This window comes from Manacus candei, unplaced genomic scaffold (assembly GCF_025592945.1).
Source record: "Manacus candei isolate 608988 ecotype Guabito, Panama unplaced genomic scaffold, ASM2559294v1 h1tg000015l, whole genome shotgun sequence".
NCBI classification, from domain to species: domain Eukaryota; kingdom Metazoa; phylum Chordata; class Aves; order Passeriformes; family Pipridae; genus Manacus; species Manacus candei.
Window position 1 is genome coordinate 21,013,073 of NW_026138063.1, and position 24,204 is coordinate 21,037,276.

General features: G+C 49.6%; 1 protein-coding gene and 1 long non-coding RNA gene across 3 annotated transcripts in view; one reads left to right on the forward strand and one right to left on the reverse strand.

Moving 5' to 3' along the window:
* Positions 1 to 12,435: 12,435 nt before the first annotated feature.
* RYK (receptor like tyrosine kinase) overlaps positions 12,436 to 24,204 on the reverse strand; it is a 47,367-nt gene continuing 35,598 nt past the window's right edge. For both annotated transcript variants that reach the window (XM_051781791.1, XM_051781790.1), the window contains exons 10-15: positions 23,272 to 23,341; positions 21,539 to 21,671; positions 20,172 to 20,281; positions 18,031 to 18,190; positions 14,469 to 14,605; positions 12,436 to 13,502 (exon numbers count right to left, since the gene is read on the reverse strand). In XM_051781791.1, the coding sequence (XP_051637751.1) occupies positions 13,391 to 13,502; positions 14,469 to 14,605; positions 18,031 to 18,190; positions 20,172 to 20,281; positions 21,539 to 21,671; positions 23,272 to 23,341 (722 nt within the window). In that variant the 3' untranslated portion in view covers positions 12,436 to 13,390. The remainder of the gene's footprint in view (positions 13,503 to 14,468; positions 14,606 to 18,030; positions 18,191 to 20,171; positions 20,282 to 21,538; positions 21,672 to 23,271; positions 23,342 to 24,204) is intronic.
* LOC127468551 (uncharacterized) lies at positions 17,707 to 23,343 on the forward strand. The gene is made up of 2 exons (XR_007903597.1): positions 17,707 to 17,882; positions 23,068 to 23,343. It is a non-coding gene; the product is annotated as an uncharacterized LOC127468551 (long non-coding RNA).

The following is a 24,204-nucleotide window of genomic DNA, read 5'->3' on the forward strand; positions in this document are numbered from 1 at the left end:
ACCAGCAGGGCACCAGCCTTCCTCCCAGCCTTCACTCCTCACCAAACAAACAGAGCCAGGAGGGCACCTGAGGTTAAAGAAACATGACTGACAACGCCCAGAGATATGAACACACAGGGATGTGACAGTTCCAGTACGAGCTACAAACCCTGCTGGGCTCGTGCCCTGCTTGTTGGGAAGTTCTCCCAGCTTGGTGTGCCTCCTGCTCCAGCAGCAGGATCCCACTGGCGAGCTGTGTCTCGCCAGGTGCAGGAGGAAAGCACCTGGCTCATCCAGGGGAAACGTCACTGCCTGGGGAAAAGAACACAGCGTCCTGCCCCACAGGTCCTGCCCCCTCCCTCCACACCAGGCTGCTGTCTCCTTGCACTGGTCAGAGCTCCTGTAACTCACCCTGCCCACGGGAACACCCCTTGGTGAGGTCCTGCCACTAATGATGGTGACAGTGCAGAGTGACACAGGCTGGCCCACGCTTCCCTGAGGAGGAGGAGGATGGGAGGGCAGCAGGGCAGAGCCCACAGGAGCTCAGCTGGACCGAAACCAGAACATCCTGCCCTGAAGACCCCAAGTTCTTCAGAAGGAACACGTGCCATTCAGGACACATCCCGGAACGTTGCAGTGCCCTCACACATCGGGGTTTAATGAGGAGCCACCAGTTCAAGGCTTGCTGCTCCCCACAACTTGGCTCAGCTGGTCTCTGGGTCTCAGGAGAGGAATCCCTCTCCCAGGCTTCCCTTCCCCAGCTCCAGGCACCAGATCAGGCCCAGTCCAAACCGGCTGTGTTTGCTGGAGTATCTGCCCTCCAGCCCAGCCAGGGTGGACTTCAGGAGGTCCACCGACAGCATAAAGCAGAGACGCCCAGGGCAGGAGCTGCTCCCGGGGCAGCAGGATGGGAGGAACAGCGGTTTCTCATGGGCTCTGTTGACTTCTCCTCCCTACGAGTGGTCCCTGGTGTGGTGGGATTCAAGAGGTCCCTGTGTGCTGCCCCTTCTCATGCCCTTCACACCAAACCTCCTGGCACACCTCACCCTTCACCCAACCTTGTCACAGGGCCCGGCCCAGCACGGCCGGATGGGAGGGGAGCTGATGGCCCATCCGAGCCCTTCCCATTTGTTCTCCCTCAAGACACTCTCAAAGGAAAACCCTTGAAGTCATTGTTCTATTTTGATCCAACCAGGACATCCAGCACGGCTCGTGTTAGGAGGGGCTGTGCCGAAGGAAAAAGGAAACTGCTCCAGGAGGAGGGTCTGACCAGAGAGGCCCAGATGGAACATCCAACCCAAAGCCCAGACAACCACGACCACATCACACCCACCCACCTGGAGCACCTGCCCACGGCTGACAAGACACCTAAAACGCTTCACATCACTCACAGTTCCCTTGAAAAGCTGGGATGGCAACAGGGATGGATAATGCCATGACTCAACACGACTCAACATGAGCCAGAACTACTTCTCTCTACAGGAACGTCACCAGGGCTGTGGGCCACCAATGCCTGGCATGGGAGGAGGACAAGAGCAGAGGATCAGAGCACTGGGAAGAGCAGCAGCTGCCAACAACAGGCTGAGAGAGCAAGGGGTGTTCAGCCTGGAGAAGAAAAGGCTCCAGGGAGACCTTCTTGCAGCCTCTCAGAACTTACAGGGGGTGTATAAAAAAGAGAGAGAATTTTTACACAAGCAAATAGTGATAGGACAAAGGGCAACGATTTTAAACCAAAAGAGGTGAGATTTACATTAGATATTAGGAAAAAATTGTTTACTCAAAGTGTAGTGAGGCCCTGGCACAGGTTGCCCAGAAAAGCTGAGGCTGCCCCTGGATCCCTGGAAGTGTCCAAGGCCAGGTTGGACAGGGCTTGGAGCCCTGGGCTAGTGGAAGGTGTGCCTATGGCAGGGGGTGGAACGAGATGATCTTTAAGTTCTCTTCCAACCAAAACCATTCCATGATTCTGTGAAAAACCCAGGGTGATATTTTTCAAGGAAAGATCTACTGGGCCCACAGAGCCACCATGCAAAGCCCAGCTCTGCTCTCCTGGCTTTGGGTCCCTGCAAGGTCCTCACACCCCAGCAGACAACCTTTTACCTTCACCTCTGCTGCTGAGGGACTTCTCATGCCCCTGTGGCTCCCTGGATGGAGGTCCCACCCTGTGAAGACAGGGTGCAGGGAGGGCCCAGCTGCCCCTTCCTGGCATAGCAGCTCAGCAAACACCGCGCTGCAGCGCAGGGCGCGGTGCAGGCAGGTGGCAGCCACCCCAACCCTGGCGCCGTGTCACAGCCCTGACATTTCCAGCACTCCCTGCATACCCGCAGTGGCACCTGAGTTTCTCCCAGATCCAACTCCCTGCTCACTGCAGGAGGACTGACCTTTAGAGGTCCCTTACAAACTCAAACCATTCCCCTCTGGGTTTGCCATCTTCAAAAAATACAAGGGTTTTTTGCTCATCTAGGTTTTCCTCTGCCTTCCAGGGTGAAGTTTTCCCGCTGGCACTAGGAGATGGACCTATTTCAGCCCTGGTCAGTGCATCCCACTGCTGCCTCCTCTGAAGCAACTGCACAGAGCCCAAGCTGTCTCCAGGCACTCTTCTTCCAAAGGCACAGCTTTCCAGGAAAAAGACTAACCAACAGTCTGCAGCAACGCAGACTTTGGCCAGCAAGAAACCGAGAAACAAACACAAAAATACCAGATAGACCCATCAGCATTTCTACTAAATGGTGCAGACGGGGATGAAGCAGAGAGGAAGGGATAGTTTGTTTTCATTCACACGGGGTTGCACAACAGCAGCTGGAGCCCCACGTGCAGGGCTGTGCTCGCCCTGCTGAGCTCACTCCACACTTATCTTGGTCAGCAAACAAACCAGCCCATCACCAAACAACTTAATGGGGAGGATGTTGGGCAGCTCTGCCTTGTCCTTGAGCACGTGAAACCATCCCGCTGACGTGAGCCCATCCCTCAGCCAGGGATGCCAGGAGGGCACGGCGTCCTGGCCCCCTGCGGCGTCAGGGAGGTCCCCAGGGATGGACCGGCCATGCAGGTGACACCTGCCTGCTCTTCCCAGCCCAGGTGTGCCTGTCCCTAATGCTGCTGGGCTGGAGCATCCTGCAGCCATCCTCACTGTCCTGCTCCCTGTGGTCACAGAATTGCTAAGGTTGGAAAAGTCCTCCAAGATCATCGAGTCCAACCATTAACTCAGTGCCTAAACCCGTGTCCCCAGGTGCCACATCCACATGTTTTTTGAACACTTCCAGGGATAGTGACTCCACTACTGCCCTGGGCAGCCTGTGCCAACGCCTGACCACCCTTTTCATGGAGAAATTTTTCCTAGTATCTAATCTAGTACCTTCTAATGGAACAGCTCCAGATACAGCAGCAGGGACAGGCAACCCAATGCTGTACTGGAAGCCTGAGGGATGTCAAGGAAGCAAAGCCAGGTCACCTCTGGGGACTCCCACACCTCAGCTGGGGGCAGCGGGTGATGCAGACAAGAGATAAGTTTTGTTCCAGGTTCTGACATTCCTGGAAGCTTAGAAATCAAGTGCCTTCAACCTGCTTTCCCTCCTGACCCCACGCTGCTCTGCTGTCCCCACATTGCCCTCCCTGTCAGTGTTATCTCAGGTGCTGCCACACAGGTGCTGCTTTGTTTGGCCAGGGCACGTGGCACCGTCCTGGGGTGTGGAGGAACTGCCTCAGGGTCACTGGAGCTGTGCCAGGGGCTCCAACCTCTCTCCAGGCCCTGCACAGGTCTCAGCCTGGCAAACGAGCTGGTTTGTTTCTGGAGGGCCTCACCACAAAGGGTTCAGCTCCCATCCATGGATTTCCTTCAGGCTGAGCTCCGACATCGCTCGTGTTTTCCTCACCGACCATCAGCCACCTGCCTTTGTTTGAGCAAGCAAAGCAAGGAGGCTCAGGGGGTGGAGCTGCCACCCAAAGGGACAAACTGCAGTGGGGAAGCACAATTTGAAGACATCAAGCAAGTTCCTGGGTCTTTGGTGGCACCAAACCCTCTGCAGCAGGACCAGGATGCAGCCCAGCAGGGTAAAAGACCCTTGTGTGGCCCCACGGCAGCACAAGGTACATGAGGATTCCCTCCCCAAAGTGCAGCCAAAGGGCTTGGAATATTTTTGGATCTCTTTGGGGCAGGGGGAACCAAGGGCCCACACAAGCAAAATGACAGCCTTGCATGGCTCAATTGCAGAGTAATTTACTCTGAAGATCCCTGATGAAGCAAATCCCCGGGTGAGTGGGATGCCCAAAGCCAAACCTAGCAGAGGATTCAAAGGGGAAGGGAGAAGAGGTGCTGCTTTGCACCACATCCCACCAGGATTCACATGCAGGAGCTCAGCTCCTCGCTGTGCCCCATGCTGGGCCTTCCACTATGGGCTGGGAAAAGGGAACCCTGTCCAGCCTTTTTCCCCTCATTTCCCTTTAGGGACTACCTGGAGCATTCCCTGCCAGCAGTCCCAAGCATGGCCAGAGAACCTGGGCTTTGCTCTCCAAGAGCATCCCTTTCCCATGGCATGTGCTCATTTCTCTGCTGGTAGAGGCAGAACAAGCCTGGAGCATCCTAAGGGTGGAATTCCCAAAAGAGGAACTCATAGTAGCCCCAAATATGTCCTGACAGCAGAAATCCCCTGAGGGGAGAGCCCCTCAGGACAAGCCAGACCCTCCCATGACACACAACCCCACAAGTACCATCTGCTGCAGGCAAGGAGACACACAGGGGTTCTCCTGGGATTCCTCAGTTGCTCTTAGCAGCTCCTGGAAAGGCTGTGGGGTCCTGCAACAACAAACAGACCCCTCAGCTGAGCAAAGGGAGTGACCTGAGCAAGGACCTTCATAGAATCATGGAATGGTTTGGGTGGGAAGGGACTTCAATCTCATTCTACCCCCTGCCATGGGCAGGGACACCTTCCACTAGCCCAGGTTGCTCCAAGCCCCGTCCAACCTGGCCTTGGACACTTCCAGGGATGGGGCAGCCACAGCTGCTCTGGGCAACCTGTGCCAGGGCCTCACCACCCTCACAGGGAAAAATTTCTTCCCAACATCCCATCTAACCCTGCCCTGTGGCAGTGGGAAGCCATTCCCCCTTCTCCTCTCACTCCAGGCCCTTGTCAACAGTTTCTCTCCATCCTCCTTGTAGCTCCTTCAGGCACTGCAAGGCCTCAATCAGGTCACCCCAGAGCTTCTCCTCTCCAGGCTGAACAATCCCAACTCTCCAGCCTTTCCTCCCAGCAGAGCTGCTCCAGCCCTCTGACCACCTTGGGGCCTCCTCTGGACTCTCTCCAGCAGCTCCATGTTCTCCCTGTGCTGTTCCCCAGGGCTGGAGCAGCTCTGCAAGGGGGTCTCCCCTGAGGGGTAGAGGGGCACAATCCCCCCCTGCCCTGCTGCCCACACGGGGGGGATCAGCCCAGGGCACGGGGGGTTCTGGGCTGCCTGGGGAAAGAATGAAAACTTGAGATTGGGAAATCAAAACCAAACAATCGCCACTTAACGGTATCCGAGAGTACAGTATTTTTGCAGTCAAACACAAACGATTTCCTGATTTCCTGTGCCAGGGCTGTCCAAGCACCGGGCAATGCTCAAGGACTGACGTGTTCCCGGTATCTGCGCCACGCGTGAAGGAAAACAATTCCCCTCCAACATGGAAAAAATCCCCAAACTCATTAAAGCCTGTTAATTACATTCATTGAGATATTTTCTCTATTAGAGCCCACTTGTTTTCCAGTTTTCAGTTCTTCAGGGCTGGAAATTTGCTGTGGCATCTCACTGAGGTGTTCACATAAGGACCAGACTCCAGACTTCTGGATTTTTAAGGGAGTAGACTAAAAGCAATGCTAAAAAAGCCCCATTTGGCAGTTTTGTGCTGTTTTCTGCAGACCTTGCACCCATGCTGTGGTGGGATGGCACAGGTAGCAAAAACAGCGCACCAAACCTGGGCTCTGGAGTGACCTGACCCCACAGGGATGGGAAAACCAGGAAACCCTCAGGTTTTGGAGCCACAGAGACCTGCCAGATGCCAATGCCAGGTGAAAGAAGCCCAACTTAACTTTTCAAGTGGTACAAGATGCTGCTCCTGGCTGAGGAACTGGGTTGCTGCTGAACCAGGATGAACATGGAGGAGGAGGTGTCCACATACCACCAAATCCCAGCTTTGGGCACAGTTCAGACATAGACTTTGGGCTGGGACAGCCGGGGAGCTGCGGGTCTGCCCCAGGCACAGGCCAAGTTGGACATGGAGGGACCTGCCCCAGGCACAGGACAGGCTGGACATGGAGGGACCTGCCCCAGGCACAGCACAGGCTGGACATGAGGGTCCAACCAGCTCCACGTGGGGGTCTGACCACCAAGGCCCTTGGAGCCACATCTTCACCGCCACCAGCAGAGAAGGGGAGGGAGAGTTTCTGCTCCAGGGAGCTGGAGGAAAACACAAACCTGCCGCCAATTAATGTCAGATGAACTCTGGCAGGACACAGGAAGAACATAAAAAAGAAGTGGCAGCATTCAAGCTTCCTGCAACTGCAGAGCATCTCATCAACGACTCCCGGAGAGGAAACATATTCGTGGGAGTGGCGGCTGCTCCCACCCACCTCTCCTTCCTATGGCTCCCGATTTCCCCACTGGGATTTGTGTCAATTGAGCAGACACATTGAGAAATAGGATATTCATTCCCTAAACACCGGAGTTTCAAACCGCTCTGGTCCAAATTAAGCAGAGATTTGGGAGGGGATAATGGCCAAAGATTCCTGCTCCTTCAGTGAGCGCTGCTCCAGTCCCACACTCGGGGGGAGAATACATGTAAAAACTGTTTTAATTAACTCAATTTTTTTCCTTAAAGCTCACAGATTTCAAGATTAGGGAAACACACCCAGCATGGCTCAGGCTATCCAGAGGAACAAAGGAGCTCGGAGAGAATTATGTGTTTCTAAAGACTCAGAGACAATATCCACAAGTCCCTTCTTGCAGCAAAACTCAGGGTTCTGCGTGTGCAACCAAAGGCATTCAGCTTTTTATTATTAAAGTCTTTTTTTTACTTGTTTGGGAGTAATACTGAGGCTTTCTAGTATGGATAATTGTCCATAATGTGGGGCACTCCTCGTGTAAAATGGGACTTACAAGGGATATCCAGAGCTTTTCACACTCCAGAGAGGACTATGTCCACAGCCTCCTCCAACACAGACGTCCCAGGGTGTCACAGAAGATGAGAAGGCAGGTTTGGAGCAAAAAAGGAACAAAACCCCAAAACAATAAATAAAAAAAAGAGCTGGATCCTCACTCAACAGCTGAGCTGCAGAGCTCAGGACACTGGGGACGTTGAACACCCAAAGGGTTTCAAAGGAACACTGGACAAGAGAAATTCCTGTCTTGGTAAACAGAAGGACTATTTGGCTTGGAAAATTTTCATTCAAGCTGGAAGGGGCTGGAGGCTGCAAGAGGACACCAAAGGATGTGCTGCATCAGCCTGTCCTGCTCTGCCTCTGCTCCAGGAACCTGCTCTGACCAAGGCTGGGGAGGAGACCAGGACCCTGGAGCTGCCACAGGATGGCTGTTCCAAAATCTTTTATAGAATCCTTTAGGTTGGAATGCCTCCTGAGACCACCAAGCCCAACTGCTACCCCAGCACTGCCAAGGCCACCCCTTAACCATGGTCCCAGGTGCCACATCCATGTGTTTTCTGAACACTTCCAGGAATGGGGACTCCACCATTGCCCTGGGCAGTCCCTGCCAATGCCTGATCACCCTTTCAGTGAAGACATTTTCCCAAATATCCGACCTGACCCTCCCCTGGCACAGCCTGAGGCCGTTCCCTCTCCTCCTGTCCCTTGTTCCCTGGGAGCAGAGCCCGACCCTCCCCGGCTCCCCCCTCCTGTCAGGGGGTTGCAGAGCCAGAAGGTCCCCCCTGAGCCTCCTTTTCTCCAGGCTGACCCCCCCCCAGCTGCTTCTCATCAGACTTGTGCTCTAAGAATTCCTTGGGCACTGATTTTTAAGGTACAAGGAATGGGATTGTATTTGATGAGTTCAGTTAGAACAAGGAGCAGAACAACAGCGTCCAGTCTGCGGGTCCATGAACCACACTGGGGGGCCACTGGCATGACTGGAAAAAGGAGAAGTCATTCCCAGAGATCACAGAACCACAGAATGTGCTGAGTTGGAAGGGACCCACAAGGACCATCCAGTCCAACCCTTAACCCTGCACAGGACCATCCCCCAAGAGTCACAACCTGTGCCTGAGAGATGGTCCCAGCCCACGCGACCACACACCTCACGATGAGCGGCATCAGCACAAGGGCAGTTTGTTCTGTCCCAGGAAGTGCTGCTGTTTCTTGGAAGCAGCATTCCTGCTGCTCTCAGGTACAGCTTTCTGGCTGAGAGCCTTCAGAGGCCACAGCCCAAAAGCCAGGGCTCCAGTCGCGTGCGCAGTCCGACGTTGGCACCACGGGGAGATTGGGGAGCAGCCAACACATCCCAGGCACAGAGGAGTCAGGCACGCACCCTCCGGATCCCCCGGGGCACAACAGCTCCCTCAGACACCCAAACCTGGCTCTGACGTACGAGAGAAGTGTTTTCCCCAAGTGCTGAGCAGGGCTGGCACTCACAGCTATTCCCAGAACCCACAGCCTTTGTTATATTCCAGTCATACCAAAACAAAGCTGGGAACGGTCTCTGCAGACAGGACCAAGATCCCCCGAGGTAAAATAACATCAGAGAAGGAAAGGAGACTGACTTGAAGTCGCCTGAAGCTTCACTTGTTCTCCAAGACCAACAGCTATGAGCAGCTGGGATTTCTGCTGGATACACTGGCACTGAGAGTGCTTTTCATGGAGATAGCCCTGACTCCTTCCCAAGCTGCTGCCATCACCCAGGCTATAAGTGGCATTCTCTAGACCAGCTGGACCCCTAACTCAGCTGCCAGCACCATCCTGCCTGGAGAGAGGATGGACTTGGCTGACAATCATTTCACTAGAGAAATTGTCAATGGGTTTCCATCATCCCAGTGTGGTGTTGTAACGAATCAAGGCCAGTTGTCTCAGTCCTGTAATAGCCTTTGTTTGGGAGGCAAAATCTGGTAGCTAATCTATACTGGCATCATATGGGAGGGTCCCTTGGGGATGTGGCACAGGTTTCCCACTCCCACGAGTCCCAAAGAAGGTGTCAGCAACTCCCTCTCACGTTTCCCTGTGCTGTTACTGATTAGGTTGGAAAAGCCCTCCAGGACCATCGAGTCCAACCATTCCCCCAGCACCGCCAAGGCCACCACAAGTCCTCAAGTGCCACATCCTCATGGTTTTAAATCCCTCCAGCCTTGAGGACTCCACCACTTTTCCTGGGCAGCCTGTTCCAATCCCTGACCACCCTTCTGGTGAAGAAATTTTTCCTAGTATCCAACCTAAACCTGCCCTGGCCTGGCTCTTATAAATCCTTCAGTGAGGCACCCTCAGCCATTTCTTTCTCTTCCTGTGTAAAATTTAAAATACACAGAGTTTTTTACACAACCTTGCCCCTAGGGACTGCTGCTTCTCAAGAGCCCAAATATTGCAACCCCAGGAACAGCTTGTCCTCCATCACCTGCCAGCCCTTTGCTTTTTCTCCTTAAACTGCTCTTGTTTCCACACAGTTCCTCTTTCAAGATTAAATACTAATAAAGTCATAGGATTTTTTTGGTTGTTTTGCATTTTGGTTGGTTGATTTTTCCTGTTACCCCCCCCTTTTGCTCTTTTTCTTTTCCTGCCCAGCAAGACTGCAGATCCAAGCCCAGTTTGGTCACTGGCACAGAGCAGCTCTCCACTAAGCCCACACATGGTCCTGTGCATCAGCCAGGACCAAGCCTGGGTTCCTTCTGAGGGGTGTCCTGTCCAGCTGCTCCCTGAAACAGCTGATTAGACATCAAAAAGAGAAGCTCCAAACACAACATTTACCCCAAACCAACCTGAAGCCTCCTGTCAGGCCAACCTACCTGTTCTCACCTAATACTTGACTATCTCCCTGCTCAATACTATCCTCTCTCCTCATGCCCATGGTATCAATATCCTCTTTCCATGCCAGCTACTTTTCTCCCCCCCTCCTCAGACTTCTGACATGTCTACAAAGACATGTTTAGTCACTCCACTTCCCTATTCCTTCAAGCCCTTTTCATCAAACCACATTATTCACTCTGTCCTTCAGCATTTCCTAGAAAGCCGTTCCCAACCTTTGTCCCATTTGTATCATCGAGGACAGACAATTAGTTCATTTTTCCTCGTAGAGCACAAATCACCCCCAGCAAGGCAATTTTTCTACATGGAATCACAAAATGTTAAGGGTTGGAAGGGACCTCAAAGCCCATCCAGTGCCACCCCCTGCCGTGGGCAGGGACACCTTCCACTAGCCCAGGTTGCTCCAAGCCCTGTCCGACCTGGCCTTGGACACTTCCAGGGATCCAGGGGCAGCCACAGCTTCTGTGGACAACCTGTGCCAGGGCCTCCCCACCCTCCCAGGGAAGGATTTCTTCCTAATATCCAGCTCAACACCTCTTGCCTTTTACCTCTTCTTTGCCTAGTTTTCACCTCTGGCATCACCCTCCAGAGAAAAAAAATCCTGGAAACTACAGTCTTTCCCATTTCTTCTTTCCTGTAACCACAGCTTTCTGTTCTTTCATCTCCTTGACTCACCTACCAGCCATGCTCCATCCAGTTCTCCCCAGGGTCACACTGAGACTTTGCTGTGTGCCTCAAGACTAGAAGTTACTGATGATATTCTCCTTCCAGGAAGTCTGCCTTGCCTATCTTCTACACCCAAGTGACCTGCTCCTCAAGAGCTCCCCTAGAAGGCCGTAGAGCTAAGATACAACACATGCAGCACTGCAGACAAACAGCAGCAGGAAAGCTATTTGCAATCTCAGGTACAATAAATTCCTGCAAGGAATCTACTCAGGGTAGCTCTCCTATCAGAATGCCTACCACAGAATCACGGAATCATTAAAGGTTGGAAAAGACCTCCAAGATCATCAAGTCCAACCTTTGAACAAACACCACTAAAACAGAGCACTAAACACCACGTTTACTTGTTTATTCACCACTTCTGGGCATGGTGACTCCCCACTGCCCTGGGCAGCCTAATCCCTGGAGGTGAAGCCAGTTTGAAGGACAGTAAGATTTCCAAAATGAATAGTTGTATCTGTACCTCAACCCACACTAAAGCACCTGCCAGTCTCTGTTGAGGGGAGTAGATGAGAAGCATCCTAGGGAAGGGAAAGCTGATGCAGTTTCCCATTCCCACAGCTCCCGCTGACTGAGCAGAGCAGGTTCAGGTGCAGCACATCCCTAAACCTCCTCCAGGCCACAGTGGTCAGGTGTCACTTCTGACACCTGTGGGATGCGAGCAGATCTTGCCAGATATACACCTTGGATGCACGTGACTCCACCCCACAGAGCACATACAATGGGTGCATCATTTTCACCCCGGGCTGTTTTCCAATCCCAAGTAACTCTCAGAGCAGCAGATCCCACCTGGATGTCAGTAACTCTCCCACTGAAAGCTTCAACAACCATGTCACTGTCAACAAAGTCCTGCCACTGGGCAGTTCCCCAGCTCAGAAAGGGAAGAGACCACAGGCACCCACCCAGGCAAAGCCCTGCTGCTTCCCCACATGACTCTAGACTAAACAAAACCAGTTTTAGATCAGTCAGGCAAGCACAGCCCAACACAACATGCCCAAACCTGAGCCAGCAGGAAAATTTCCTTTCAGGATAAAGCAAGACTTGGTTCACTGGCCACAGGTAACCGATCCTGAAGTGCAGATGGGAAAGCTGCAGCATCTGGAGGGACAGAGAGCACTCAAAGCTCTGCCCCATGTGACACTAATTAGGGAGGATTAATTTTCTTCAGCAAGGTTCAGAACTCTGGAAAGAAGAAAAGCTGCACATCTGCGTGACACAGCCAAATCCAGCTGCTCCCACTGGCACACCAGGTTCCGATGGCTCTGGAGCCTGTCAGGGCAGTGCTCCCACCACTGCAGTTGCACAAACACTTGAGGCTGTGGGTGCTCAACTCTGCACATGGGGAGAGACAAAAGGCAATTCTCCATGTCCCACGGTGTGCTGAAGCACAACCTGCCCTGTGGTGCCACTAGGCAGAGGATGGAACCTACAGCTCACCAGGAGAGCTGGGAGCTGTTCTGCAACTAACTCTGTTACATGCAGGATATGAAAGCTACTGAGGCTGAGCGTAGCACACATTTTCCTGAAAAACCATGTTCAGTCCTCTTAAGCAGTGTTCAACTCCAAACAAGCCGGGGTGGAACCCTTCCTTGGGTTAAGGAAGGCAGCAGGACAATACCTGAAGTCCCAGGGACCAGTTCCACAGGGAGGGAGGCAGGTAATCCGCCTTCCCTTCCTGCCAACTCCAGCCCAACCACCGCCAACCTGCACGTTCCACACACAGGGCGAGGTGAGGGACCAAGCTTTCACGTTAGGTGTAATAGAAAAACGTTCTTTACTCTGCAACTTGTCTTTACAAATATATATTTATATATTTAAGCCCATTTCAGGCCATAAAAGCCCATAAAAAAAACAACCAGTACCTTTTTGAACGAGAGAAACTGCGAGGCAGAAGTCTGAGGGGACAGACTCCCACCCAAGGGCTGCTCTGGCGCTTCTCTGAAGGCCCTTAGTTAGCGCATAAAACCACCCCCAAAATCCTCTGATCTGAAAAGGAGGGCACCATTCTTACCCCCCCTTCACTGCTCTCTGTATGAGGTAAACTGGAATCACTTTTACATCATCGCTTTATAAAAAGGAGATGTTGTATCCTGAAGACCAGCTTTTCCAAGGAACATTTGTGAATGGGTTAAAAAGGGTTCAGATGCCGCGTGTGGATCCAACCACAATGTGCTGTTGTCTCAAAATAGAAGAAGTTGATACTAAAAAGCTATTCCAGATACATACAAGTACAAACATTGGAGCTGGTCAGAAAGATTCAGTTTCAACGTTTGGGTTTTTTTTTTTAAAAAAGCAGGGAAAATTTTCTGCAGTGTGGCTTTTCATTTCCCCTCTCCTCACTTTTCTACCAGTCCCATAAACTTTCCGAAAAAAAATCACGTGTCTGCTGTCAGAGTGCAAAGTCCATCCAAATCTCGTGTTTCAGTTCACTATCACTACACTTAACAAATCCTGATGGCAAACCAAAAGGTCTCGATTTAACTTAGCAAAAGTGATACCTAGAAAATATTCAACACCAAGAGGTCTTACAAAAAAAAAAACTTGAGACTACTAAGGCAATCTAAGGCACAGTGTTTTGGAAGAAGTGCTTTCTCCCTTTGGTGTTGCTTTATACACATCACGTGTGCGAGTCCGAGGGATGCATGGAGCTGCAGATGGATGCCATGCCTTCTCCCAAGCAGGGAATCCCATCTTCTGCTGCAGTTTCAGACGTAGGCTCCCAATGCTGCATGAAATTCAGTTAGACATTGCACCAGTTGCTGAAACTTGGGTCTTTCTTCGGGATCTAGGGCCCAACAGCAGGCCATCACTGCAAACCTGCAAGACAGAGGCACATGGAGACAGGAGGAGGACGTCAGCCAGGTGACCACAGCCCCAGTCAGAAGGGGAAAAACAGCCTTTGCCACTGGGAAACCTGCTGATCAAGCAGAGAGAGACCAGGAACACTGGATCTTATAGTACATGATGCTGAACAGCTCTGTCAGAGGACAGACACCTGGAATGATCAGCATATGGGCTGGGATTAGAGGTGCTGGCTTGATTCAGGATATGAGCCTGTGGCAATCCAGGAGGGAGCAATACATGGTCATTAGAAATTGCTCAACTGCTTAAAAGCATGGAATTATGGAACGGTTTGGGTTGGAAGGGACATTAAATCTCATCCAGTTCCACCCCCTGCCATGGGCAGGGACACCTTCCACTAGCCCAGGTTGCTCCAAGACCCGTCCAACCTGGCCTTGGACACTGCCAGGGATCCAGGGACAGCCACAGCTTCTCTGGGCAACCTGTACCAGGGCCTCCCCACCCTCCCAGGGAAGGATTTCTTCCCAATATCCCATCTATCCCTGCCCTCTGGCAGTGGGAAGCCATTTCCCCTTGTCCTGTCCCTGCAGGCCCTTGTCTAGAGTCCCTCTCCAGCTCTCCTGGAGCCCCTTTAGGTACTGGAAGGGGTTCTCAGGTCTCCCTGGATCCTTCTCTCCTCCAGGTGAAGACCCCCAGCTCTCCCAGCCTGGCTAGAGAGCAGAGAGGCTCCAGCCCTTGGAGCATCTCCATGGCATCCTCTGGACTCACTGCGGCCTTCTGGCTCACTTCCATGGCCTTCTTCTGTTGGAGGCCCCGGAGCTGGAAGCAGCAGCGCACACAAGGAGCACCCACCCCAAGGTTTGTCTGACAGGCAGAACAAAAGGGCAGGGGAAGAAGGCAAACCCGGCTCTTTCTCTGACAAGCCTGGCTTAATGTGCCGATCAGAAAGCTTCATGCTCATCAGACCCTGCCCACACTCACAGCTCGTCGGGGCAGTTGATGGGCTGCGCGATGCGATAGCCGTCCTTGAGGTACGCGCCCATCTCGAAGGGGTCGATGTCCACGTACGGCGTCTGGCCCAGGGTCATCAGCTCCCACAGCGTCACTCCGAAGGCCCACTGCGAAGGAACAGTGCAGGGGTTAACAAACCAGGCTGAACCTTGGCAGCTCCTCCAGGCACTGCACGGAATCAGTCAGAAATAAGAGCAGGCACAGAAAGAAAGCTTTATGTAAATTCCATATATAGCCACGTGGCAACACGCTGTCTTGAACAGGGTTAATTAAGAATCCCAGAACTGGTGTTAAGTTGCCCAGAGAAGCTGTGGCTGCCCCATCCCTGGAAGAGTCCAAGGCCAGGTTGGACAGGGCTTGGAGCAACCTGGGCTAGTGGAAGGTGTCCCTGCCCATGGGTGGTGGAAGTGGATGAGCTTTAAGGTCCCTTCCAGCCCAAATCATTCCATGATTCTATGAAGTTGAACTAAAGTCAAAATCTTTATCTGCACTAAGATATCAGTGCTAAAAATCATGTGTTTACTGCATTTTTTATTATGACACTTCAGAACATTTAAATCTAAAGGATACTGAACACTGAATCACTGTTTAACATAAAATTGGTATTTTTTTCTACATTTCAGTTCTTCAAAATGCCTCAAAAATCATCAAAAAAGGTCTGTGAAATTCAAGGGGTCAGAAGGGCAGACTGAATGAGACCATCGTTCTTTTGAATCCAAGTCATCTGTATATTTGGAGGGTATGCTCACAATTAGGACTCAGGAGAAAAAAAATAAGGATTCCATCCCAGTAAACCTGACAGCTGGATCAGCATTCAACACATCCAGCTGACACTCCTTGCCAGGAGGAGCTTAGAAGGATGAAAAGTCCATCCATCAATCCACACACAAGCAGAGTAGAAGGAAAATGATTTATGAGTTGGTATCCAGAGACCCAGGAGACCAGAGATGGAGCTGATACTGCACACTGGTGACTCACTGCTCAGGTTACACGTGCTGCATGCATCATGATTTATTAAAAAAGGGCAGAATTCTGCAAGGCTCACAAGATTCTTGTTTTAATCAAGAGGAATCCCACCACTCCCCTTGATCAAAGCCTTAAGGAAGGGATGTTTTCGGATGGGAAGGTCTGGGAATGGCAGAGGCACAGACACAGCTCTGAACAGCCACCAAAGGAAATAAAATCCCTTTTTAAGTTAAGAAATGAGGGACAAGTGGTGGACACGGACATGAGATGAAGGGTGAGTCAAGCAAAACCACTCTGAGAATGCCCCTCCTGTAATTCCGTAAGGAACTGCCTAAAAATGGCACGAAGAAATTCAAGAGCTCCGTGTCCAACAGTGGGAAAACCACGGAATCACAGTTCAGCAGGAATAGTGGTTTGTTTTCCTACGCTCTGGCTGCCTGATAGAGCTGTTGGCTGGGGAGGAACACATTAATGGGAAGGTTTCAAGCCAGCAAAACCATTGGGAAGAAAGTCATCCAAAAAGCAAGGCTGGAACATCTCGGCAGACACCACCCACACTGTTTGTACCACATGTCATCACCCATTCACCTCTTACATGCAGGGGGATCACTGGATTTGTTCCTTGCAAGCAGACAAAAACATATGACATCAGATTTCTGTGAACAGCATCCAGGTAGATGCAAAGTTGATATTTAGGGCAGATGGTATTTTCTAAACACGCAGAAAAACTGCCCGTTTTTGAACTCTACAACTCTCAGCTGGCCACATCTCTGCAGTTAAAACTGTGTATTAGAAGGGGAGTGGCATTTATACCCATGTAAGGGAAAAAGGAGTTGTGTTAAAATGGGAGGAACAGATGCTGAATTGCACTGTTTATGATACTGAGGTTCCTTCATCCGAATAGAATTCCACATCTCACTGCCACTGTTACATAAGCTTTCATTTCCAAGTCCAGTCTTCAAAAACAGGGCTTTTGTGTTCCAGAGTTAAAATAATAATAAAAAAAAAAGTAAATCAACATTTGCTCCAGCCCATTTAGCACTCTAAAAACATGCTCTTACAGGCAGCTCCGATTTCCTCTTCTGTCTTCAAGTTTGGTACAACACAAACCCCGTACGCATTTTCCAATGAATACAGAAGTACTTGTGGAGCAGAGCTGGCACCTTCCCTTCCTTCCTCGTTTTTCTTGTTGTTTATGTGGTTTGAGCACTAATACAGAGACCACGAGGGGAAAAAAACCAACCAGAACTTCTCAGACGTTTTCCAAACCAGACCAGAGCGCTGCGCCAGACAGGATGCACCCAAGGGTGCTGAGGGAGCAGGCTGAGCTCAGTGCAGTGCTGCTCCTACCATCTTTGAAAGGTCACCTCAACCAGGGCAGGTTCTTGAAAAGTGGAATAAAGACACCCTCGGGAAGAGATGGGAGCCAGGGAACTACAGGCCAGACAGTCTAACATCAGCTCCTGTGTATGTTTGGAGCACGTTATCCTGAAGTCACTTCTATGCATATGAACCATAAAGGAGTGTGGGAAGAGTCAGCATGGATTTATGAGGGCTGTGGATTTATTTTAAGCTGTGCCTGCCTAGCTCTCTGCTGAGCAGACAGTGTGTCAATGGACACAGGGTGAGCCAAGGATGTCCACTTTGACTTCCAGAGGGTGGTTGGGCACTGACCAGGCTCCCCAGGGCAGTGGGCACGGCCTCAAGGCTGCCAGAACTCAAGGATTGTTTGGACAACGCTCTGAAGGACAGGGTGGGACTGCTGGGGTGTCCTATGCGGGGCCAGGAGCTGGACTGGATGATCCTTGTGAATTTAACTGTCTTTTCTGCCAACACTTCCAAGGGAACAGGATGCAATGGGCAATTTTTCTGTGCACAAGGGCCTGACTGCTCTCAGAACCATCTGCCACAAGCAGCAGATGCAGGGAGCAGGAGCAGACACTGTTCTAAACAAGCCACCATTATCTATCCAGTGCCATGGATCCACTGTCATAGAGCCACAGCTCAGGGGCCCCCAGCATAACAAAGATGTGGAGCTGCTGGAGCGAGTCCAGAGGAAGCCACAGAGATGCTCCAAGGGCTGGAGCCCCTCTGCTCTGGAGCCAGGCTGGGAGAGCTGGGGGTTTCACCTGGAGGAGAGAAGGATACAGAGATCTGAGAGCCCCTTCCAGTGCCTAAAGAGACTCCAGGAGAGCTGGAGAGGGACTGTAGACAAGGACTTGCAGGGACAGGCCAAGGGGAAATGGCTTCCCACTGCCAGAGGGTAGGATTTGATGGGATATTGGGAAGAAATCCTTCCCTGGGAGGGTGGGGAGGCCCTGACACAGGTTGCCTAGAGCAGCTGTGGCTGTCCCTGGATCCCTGGCAGTGTCCAAGGCCAGGTTGGACGGGGTTTGGAGCAACCTGGGCTAGTGGAAGGTGTCCCTGCCCATGGCAGGGGGTGAAACTGGATGAACTTTAATGTCCCTTCCAACCCAAACCATCCTGAGATTCTCCAATGGCTGAAAAAAGGGAAGAATGTCAATAAACTACATTTACAAAATGGAAGAGGAGGGAAAAAACTCACCACATCGCTAGCACTGGAAAATTCATTGTTCACCAGGCTTTCCAGAGCCATCCACCGAACTGGCCTGTTCTCATTATCCCCCAGGCAATGGTAATCCATGGGAAACAGGTCCCGGGACAGCGCATTGTCCGTGATCTTCACCTGAAGTGCATCGTCAATGCTAATTCAGAGAGAACAGGAGCACTCAGCAAACCTGGAGTCACAGCTTTACAGCACATATTTCTGCTCAGCCTTAAGTTTCAGACTCAGGATTTAACTGGGGAATGCTAATCCACATTTCAAGGCATTTATTCTCCTGCACCAGGACACGCTTATTCCGTGATTAGCAAATATTATCACAGAACCTATTTGTTCTGTGCCAACAGATAAGCACCAGAGAAATCAGCAGGCTTGATTAAATAAAATCAAACATTTACAAGTGAAAAAAAATACACTTAAAGCCAACAAGGAACTCCCTTAAACTATTCCTGCTCCCTTGGAGATCCCCTACCAGAGCAATTAAACACCTTTCAGCACTTCTGTGGTAATAATGGGGCAAGGATTAAAGTAAAGAAAGATCCTGTAATATCTTCTAGCAACCAATATTTTTTGTGGTCTAAAAGTGTGTCTCCAATCAAGCAATTTGGTAAGATATTATTTATTCCACTCAACAAGAGAGATTGATGCTTGTCAGAAATAGGACACCAAGGGAAACTTACTTTTAATCAAGAAAAGATGACTCAAAATAACACAGAGAAATTGCCCCCTCTGGGATGTAATTCAGACTGTCTGAATTTACAGAAGTGTGTAATACAGTTCAATGTTCTCATAAACAGTTGATCTCAGAATATGGGAAAGATGTTGGCTTCAACATCTCATGACAAAAATACAGAAGTAACATTGGGTTGGGGGAGACGGTAACAAATCGGTGTTTGTTGTCTGCTCATCTTGTCAATTATTTACTTTAATGAGAAAAAAATAAACAAAAATGCTCAATTTGTGTGTTTCCCCCTTTGCAGTCTCTGATACCTTCTTATTTATCCCATTTCTATGCATTTTCAGGCCAGTTCATTATCCTCAAAATTTACAGCCCAGGGAATTTCCATATCTAATTATTGTTGAGTTCAGAGAAATTCCTAGAAGACTTATCTATAAACAAACTTAATCCAAAGGGCAATTTCCCAGTGATTAGAGAGTTCTGACTTGTGCAATCCTCCTGTCCACTGGAATTGGACCTGACTGTGCCATGGACACATGAGACCAAAAGTATTTTGTCCCTTAAACTTGCCAACACCAATGCAACCTGGCTCCCTTCCCAAAATTAGGACATGGATCTGACACACTTGGTACCAGCTTCTCCCAGCCTTTCATCACACAGGAGCAGACCTGGGGATTGAAGGAGGGGCAGGGGGAACAAAGCCCTTCCAGGGATCCCAGCCACTGGCATCTCCTTCTCTTTCCAACCCTAAAGCTCCAGGGGATTCCCTGATGTTTGTGATCTTTGCTCCCTGTGGTAGCACTTCTTCCTCAACGTGTGCACCAGTAAGGAAAAGCAATAGGAATTAGGAACAGTATCTCCCAAGAAGTCCATCCCACTGAGCATCCTTAGGGAGCACAAGAGCAGGTAGAGGGTGAGCAGAGATCATGTGAGGGATTTGGTTCATAGAAAGCCACCAAACACCTCCATCTCTACATTTTGAGGGTGTATTCCAGCCAGAAGATGGTCTCAAACCCTACTCTGGTATTTCTACCATTCCAAAGCTCATTTATATTCATCCATCACTTGGGAACTAAAAAAATCTGCCAATGACCAAAGCCATGAAGCCATTACCTAAGGGTAAAAAACCAAGAAAACCAACATCATACAAAAATCCATCACTGATAAATTGTCAGAGATATTCCAAGTTCTTATTAAAGCTGAAGGGAAGCTTTAATTCTTTTCAAGACTTAAAAAAAAAAAAAGTGATAGACAAACCCAGCAGAAGTATTTACAGTGGGGATGTTCTGCTTCCTTTAAAACCTGGTCCACCCTGGGTTTGGAGGAAAACAGCTTCACTGACAAAACCAGTCACCTAAAACTCAGGAAAAAGCCCAGCGAGACACCTGGGAGCAGAGATCAGGGTGACTGGAAGAGCTCCAGCCCCAGAGGAGGCAGTACTTACACACAGTTTCTAGCAGCCAGGTCTTTGTGGATGACCTCCCGTCTGGCCAAGTAGCTCATTCCACAGGCAATCTGGATGGCCATATGGACGAGGTCCTGCTGGGAAATGGCCTGCAAGAGCCCACACAGAACAGCAATCACTGCCAGCCCAGTGCCTGCAGGGTCAGAGGGTGTGCTGCAGTGCCCCTCCCCTCCCCTTCAGTGCCTGATGCCTTCTAGTCCCTACAGATCTGAGGGACACTCAGGAAAACCCCTTATTCTAAATTTTCCCTCCTTTTTCTGACATTCCAAGGGCAAATGTTTCCAAGTTGCACCTGCTTTTCCTTTGATTAGAGGTGAACACAGGTAAAAGTGGTCGATTTTACCCTTCTTACCACACTTTTTTCACTTCATCTCCCTGAAAACCAGCTCATTTCCAGGCAGGAGCACAAACAGTCCCTTGTTGCTCTCTACTGCTGAAAACCAGTAGCCAATGCTGTTGCTCCAGCTCCCTTTGCAACTTCACAGTCCTACCTAAATTAAAATCTTACACATATTTATAGCTTGCCTTCCCTCTTCCACTTCTATAGTGTTTCAGGAACCTGAGGATGTGGGGAACACACTGAAGCTGCAAGACCAGGGTTAAAATAAACCAAATATTACATTAAAATGATAATAAAGTGGCTAGTTTGAAATTTGGTACATAACAGGAAGAAATCCTCACCTTGGGATTTCATTTTGTGCCTGATTTATTCTAAAGAATCCAAACCAAGGTGAAGTTGAAAACAAGGTAATTCTAACAAGAGGGATAGTTTTACTATATATACACATCCAGCACTAAAAGATAATTCAAATTATTAAAAACAAGCATATTTTCTTTCAGGAAATATATGCCACAGGTCCCATGGAAACACAGCAAAGTTATTAATGCTAAAGAGCACCCACAGCAATTAAAAAAAAAATAAATCAGAGATTGCTTCCCTTATCTAAAGTTCAATAAATCCAGTTATTTGACTAACAAAGAACTACAGTAATTAAAGGGAATGTTAATTACACCAAAACTAAAATCAGAAAATCTGAAATTCCTCCAGACAGGATTTCCCCTAATTTAAATCCACAATCAGACACTGTTTTCTCTATTTTTTAGGATAATTTGAAGATGCACTGATATACCACTGATATACTGATATACTAGTCAGAGGTCTCTCAGCCTCATGCTGATAAACACAGCCAGGAACGCTTTCCTAGTATGGATCAAGGCCAACACTTGCTGGGGAACCTCTTCTGCAGGTCACACCAATGCCACAACTATTCCTTTGAAGGCACAAACACGGGTGACAGACCAAATCCAGGCTTAATGGGCACGAATTCCCAGATTCCTGGGTGTACCTGAGGGTTGTTGGCCTCCACCAACTTGCACTGTCGCAGGAAGAGTTTAAGGTTCCCCCAGTTCATGTATGGCAGCAGCACCATTGGTTTCTCTCCCTCTTCTATACAGACATGGGTGATAGGCAGCAGATTCCTGCAAGACAGAGAAATTCCTCATTTTATGGAACTGAAATCTGGTAAAAAATATTTCTGATCCCTAAACACAGTAACTGAAATTAATTCAGTGTTGAAGAACAGCATTTAATCTTGTATTATGAACTCCTGAGCACAACATGTCCAAATAATTGAAGCCCTAGACATTACTCTTCTTAATAAATGCAATATTTGATTACCTTCCCATTAGGAAAGAACCCTCCAAATTTTTTCCATTTGGTCCAAAAGGGCTGAAATAAATTGCTGTGAATATAGGTTATCATTTGGACTCCAAAGTGATATATCCTCAGCTGGGAAGTGTATAATTCTAAAGGCAACTACAGACACAGAATATACAGTTCCCTTACAGTAGTTTAACCAAAAAAAAAAAAAGTCAAAACATCATGTTTGATCCACTGCAAAGTGACAGAACAGAAAAATGTAGTTTTGAATCAGCTAAGCATCAAATTGTATTCTAACTACACAAACAGTTTTAGAACCAGGGAATCATTTAAGTTAGAAAAGACCTTTAACCCAGTTCTGCCAAGGTCACCACTAAACCACTTTAAATGTCCCTTCCAACCCTCTTATGGCCCAGGTAACTCCCATGCTGTGGTGTTTCTAAACATCTCCCTGTAGTATCATTCTATAAATATAAATAGATCAATATATAAATATATATAATAATATATAAATATCAATATATACATTCATAGGAAACTGAACCAAACTGGACAGAGTTTCAAATTTCCATCAATCACTTTTTTAAATACCTGTATTTCCTATTTAAAACTTGTTAGTAAAAGTCTCCAAAGAGATATGATGATTTTTAAAAGGGAATTTTGAAGTTTCTTGCTCTTACCTGAAGGCGTCTGACAGTCAGGTGTCACACCCATGAGCTCTACAGACCCATGAAGGTCCCAGCTTTATGGGCAGTGTAGACAAGAAAAGTTTTTTGAACTTTTAAAAAATAGTTTCACTTACAAAAGGGAAGACAACAGCTCAGTCTGAATGATGAGAGAGGAGGGCTGGGTCATTTTGGTTCAATTTTTAAGTATGATTCCCCAAGAACCTGCTACTGCTCTTAATACAATCCTGTTTTTTAGGCAAGGCTGAGAGAGCTCCAGGGAGACCTGAGAGCCCCTTCCAGTGCCTAAAGGGGTTCCAAGAGAGCTGGAGAGGGACTTTGGACAAGGGCCTGCAGGAATAGGATGAGTGAGAATGGTTTTCCACTGCCAGAGGGCAGGATTTGATGGGATATTGGGAAGAAATTCTTCCCTGGGAGGGTGGGGAGGCCCTGGCACAGGTTGTCCACAGAAGCTGTGGCTGCCCCTGGATCCCTGGAAGTGTCCAAAGCCAGGTTGGACGGGGCTTGGAGCAACCTGGGCTAGTGGGAGGTGTCCCTGCCCATGGCAGGGGGTGGCACTGGATGGGCTTTAAGGTCCCTTCCAATCCAAACCAGTCTGGGATTCCACGATCCTATAAAAGTCTCACTGAATTCTAAACAAACAGTTCCCTTTCCCCCCTCAGGGAGTTTTAGCTTTAGCACAGGGATTTCCAGCTCCCAGGGTCAGTTCTGTCACACCCCTTGCTTGCCTTACCTGTGGTGAAGTCCTCGGAGTTTGCAGCTCTCAGTCAGCATCATTGTCACCTGCACCTCCGAGGCCTGATCTAGGGGGAAAAGGGAACCACAGACACAGCCTTGGAATCAAACCAACACATCCATTACAATTCACTCCACGTTTTCAAGTCACTTGAGGTCACTGGAGCACAAACAGAACTTGTTTGCCTCCCTTTTTAAAATGGAATTTAAAAAGCCCCATGTGAGTAAGCCAAGTTCTGAGGGTTATTTCTGCTTGAACGAGTGGGGTGACGCCGAGAAGGGAAACAAGCCACACTCCAGGTGCTGACAGGCTGTATTTTTGCCACTTCCTGACAGCTTCTGGGCAGGCACAGCTGCCTGCACTGGGCACTGTGGGGCACATCCTGCCCAGGCGCCAGGGCTGGTGGAAGCAGGGCCCATGCCACGTGTTTCCCAAACGTGGATGTGCTCTGAGGACACTGCTTTGCTGCTCAGTTACCAGTACAGGTGTCTGCAGTTCACAGCCACACTGCTGGAGACCATTGATTTCTAGGTTTACTTATTTCCTTGCTCTCTGCTCTGCCCACTTGACTCTTGGTAACCTTAGAGCTTTGGTGTTTCCTTCTCCACCTTTAAAAATGAATAAATAAATCAATCAAATCCCTGCTGCCAGCTAAAATTCAGGCATCTGTGGTAACTCCAGTGACCTATGGCAATGGGCAGAACACCTCCATCCAGTGGGCAGAAGCACAAGTGGTGCCTGCAACCCCTTCCCCACCAATATTTGTGTATTCGGGGCTTTTTCCCCTCTCAGGTGGTAAGAACCTACAGGGAAGCTTAAGGTGACGTAAATAAGAGCTCTCCCAATCCCACCCTCCTCATTCCTGGGTGCATTTTCCATCCCTCCCTCATGCTGGGACTAGTCCTGGTGTGCCTTGGCAAGAAGCTGGCA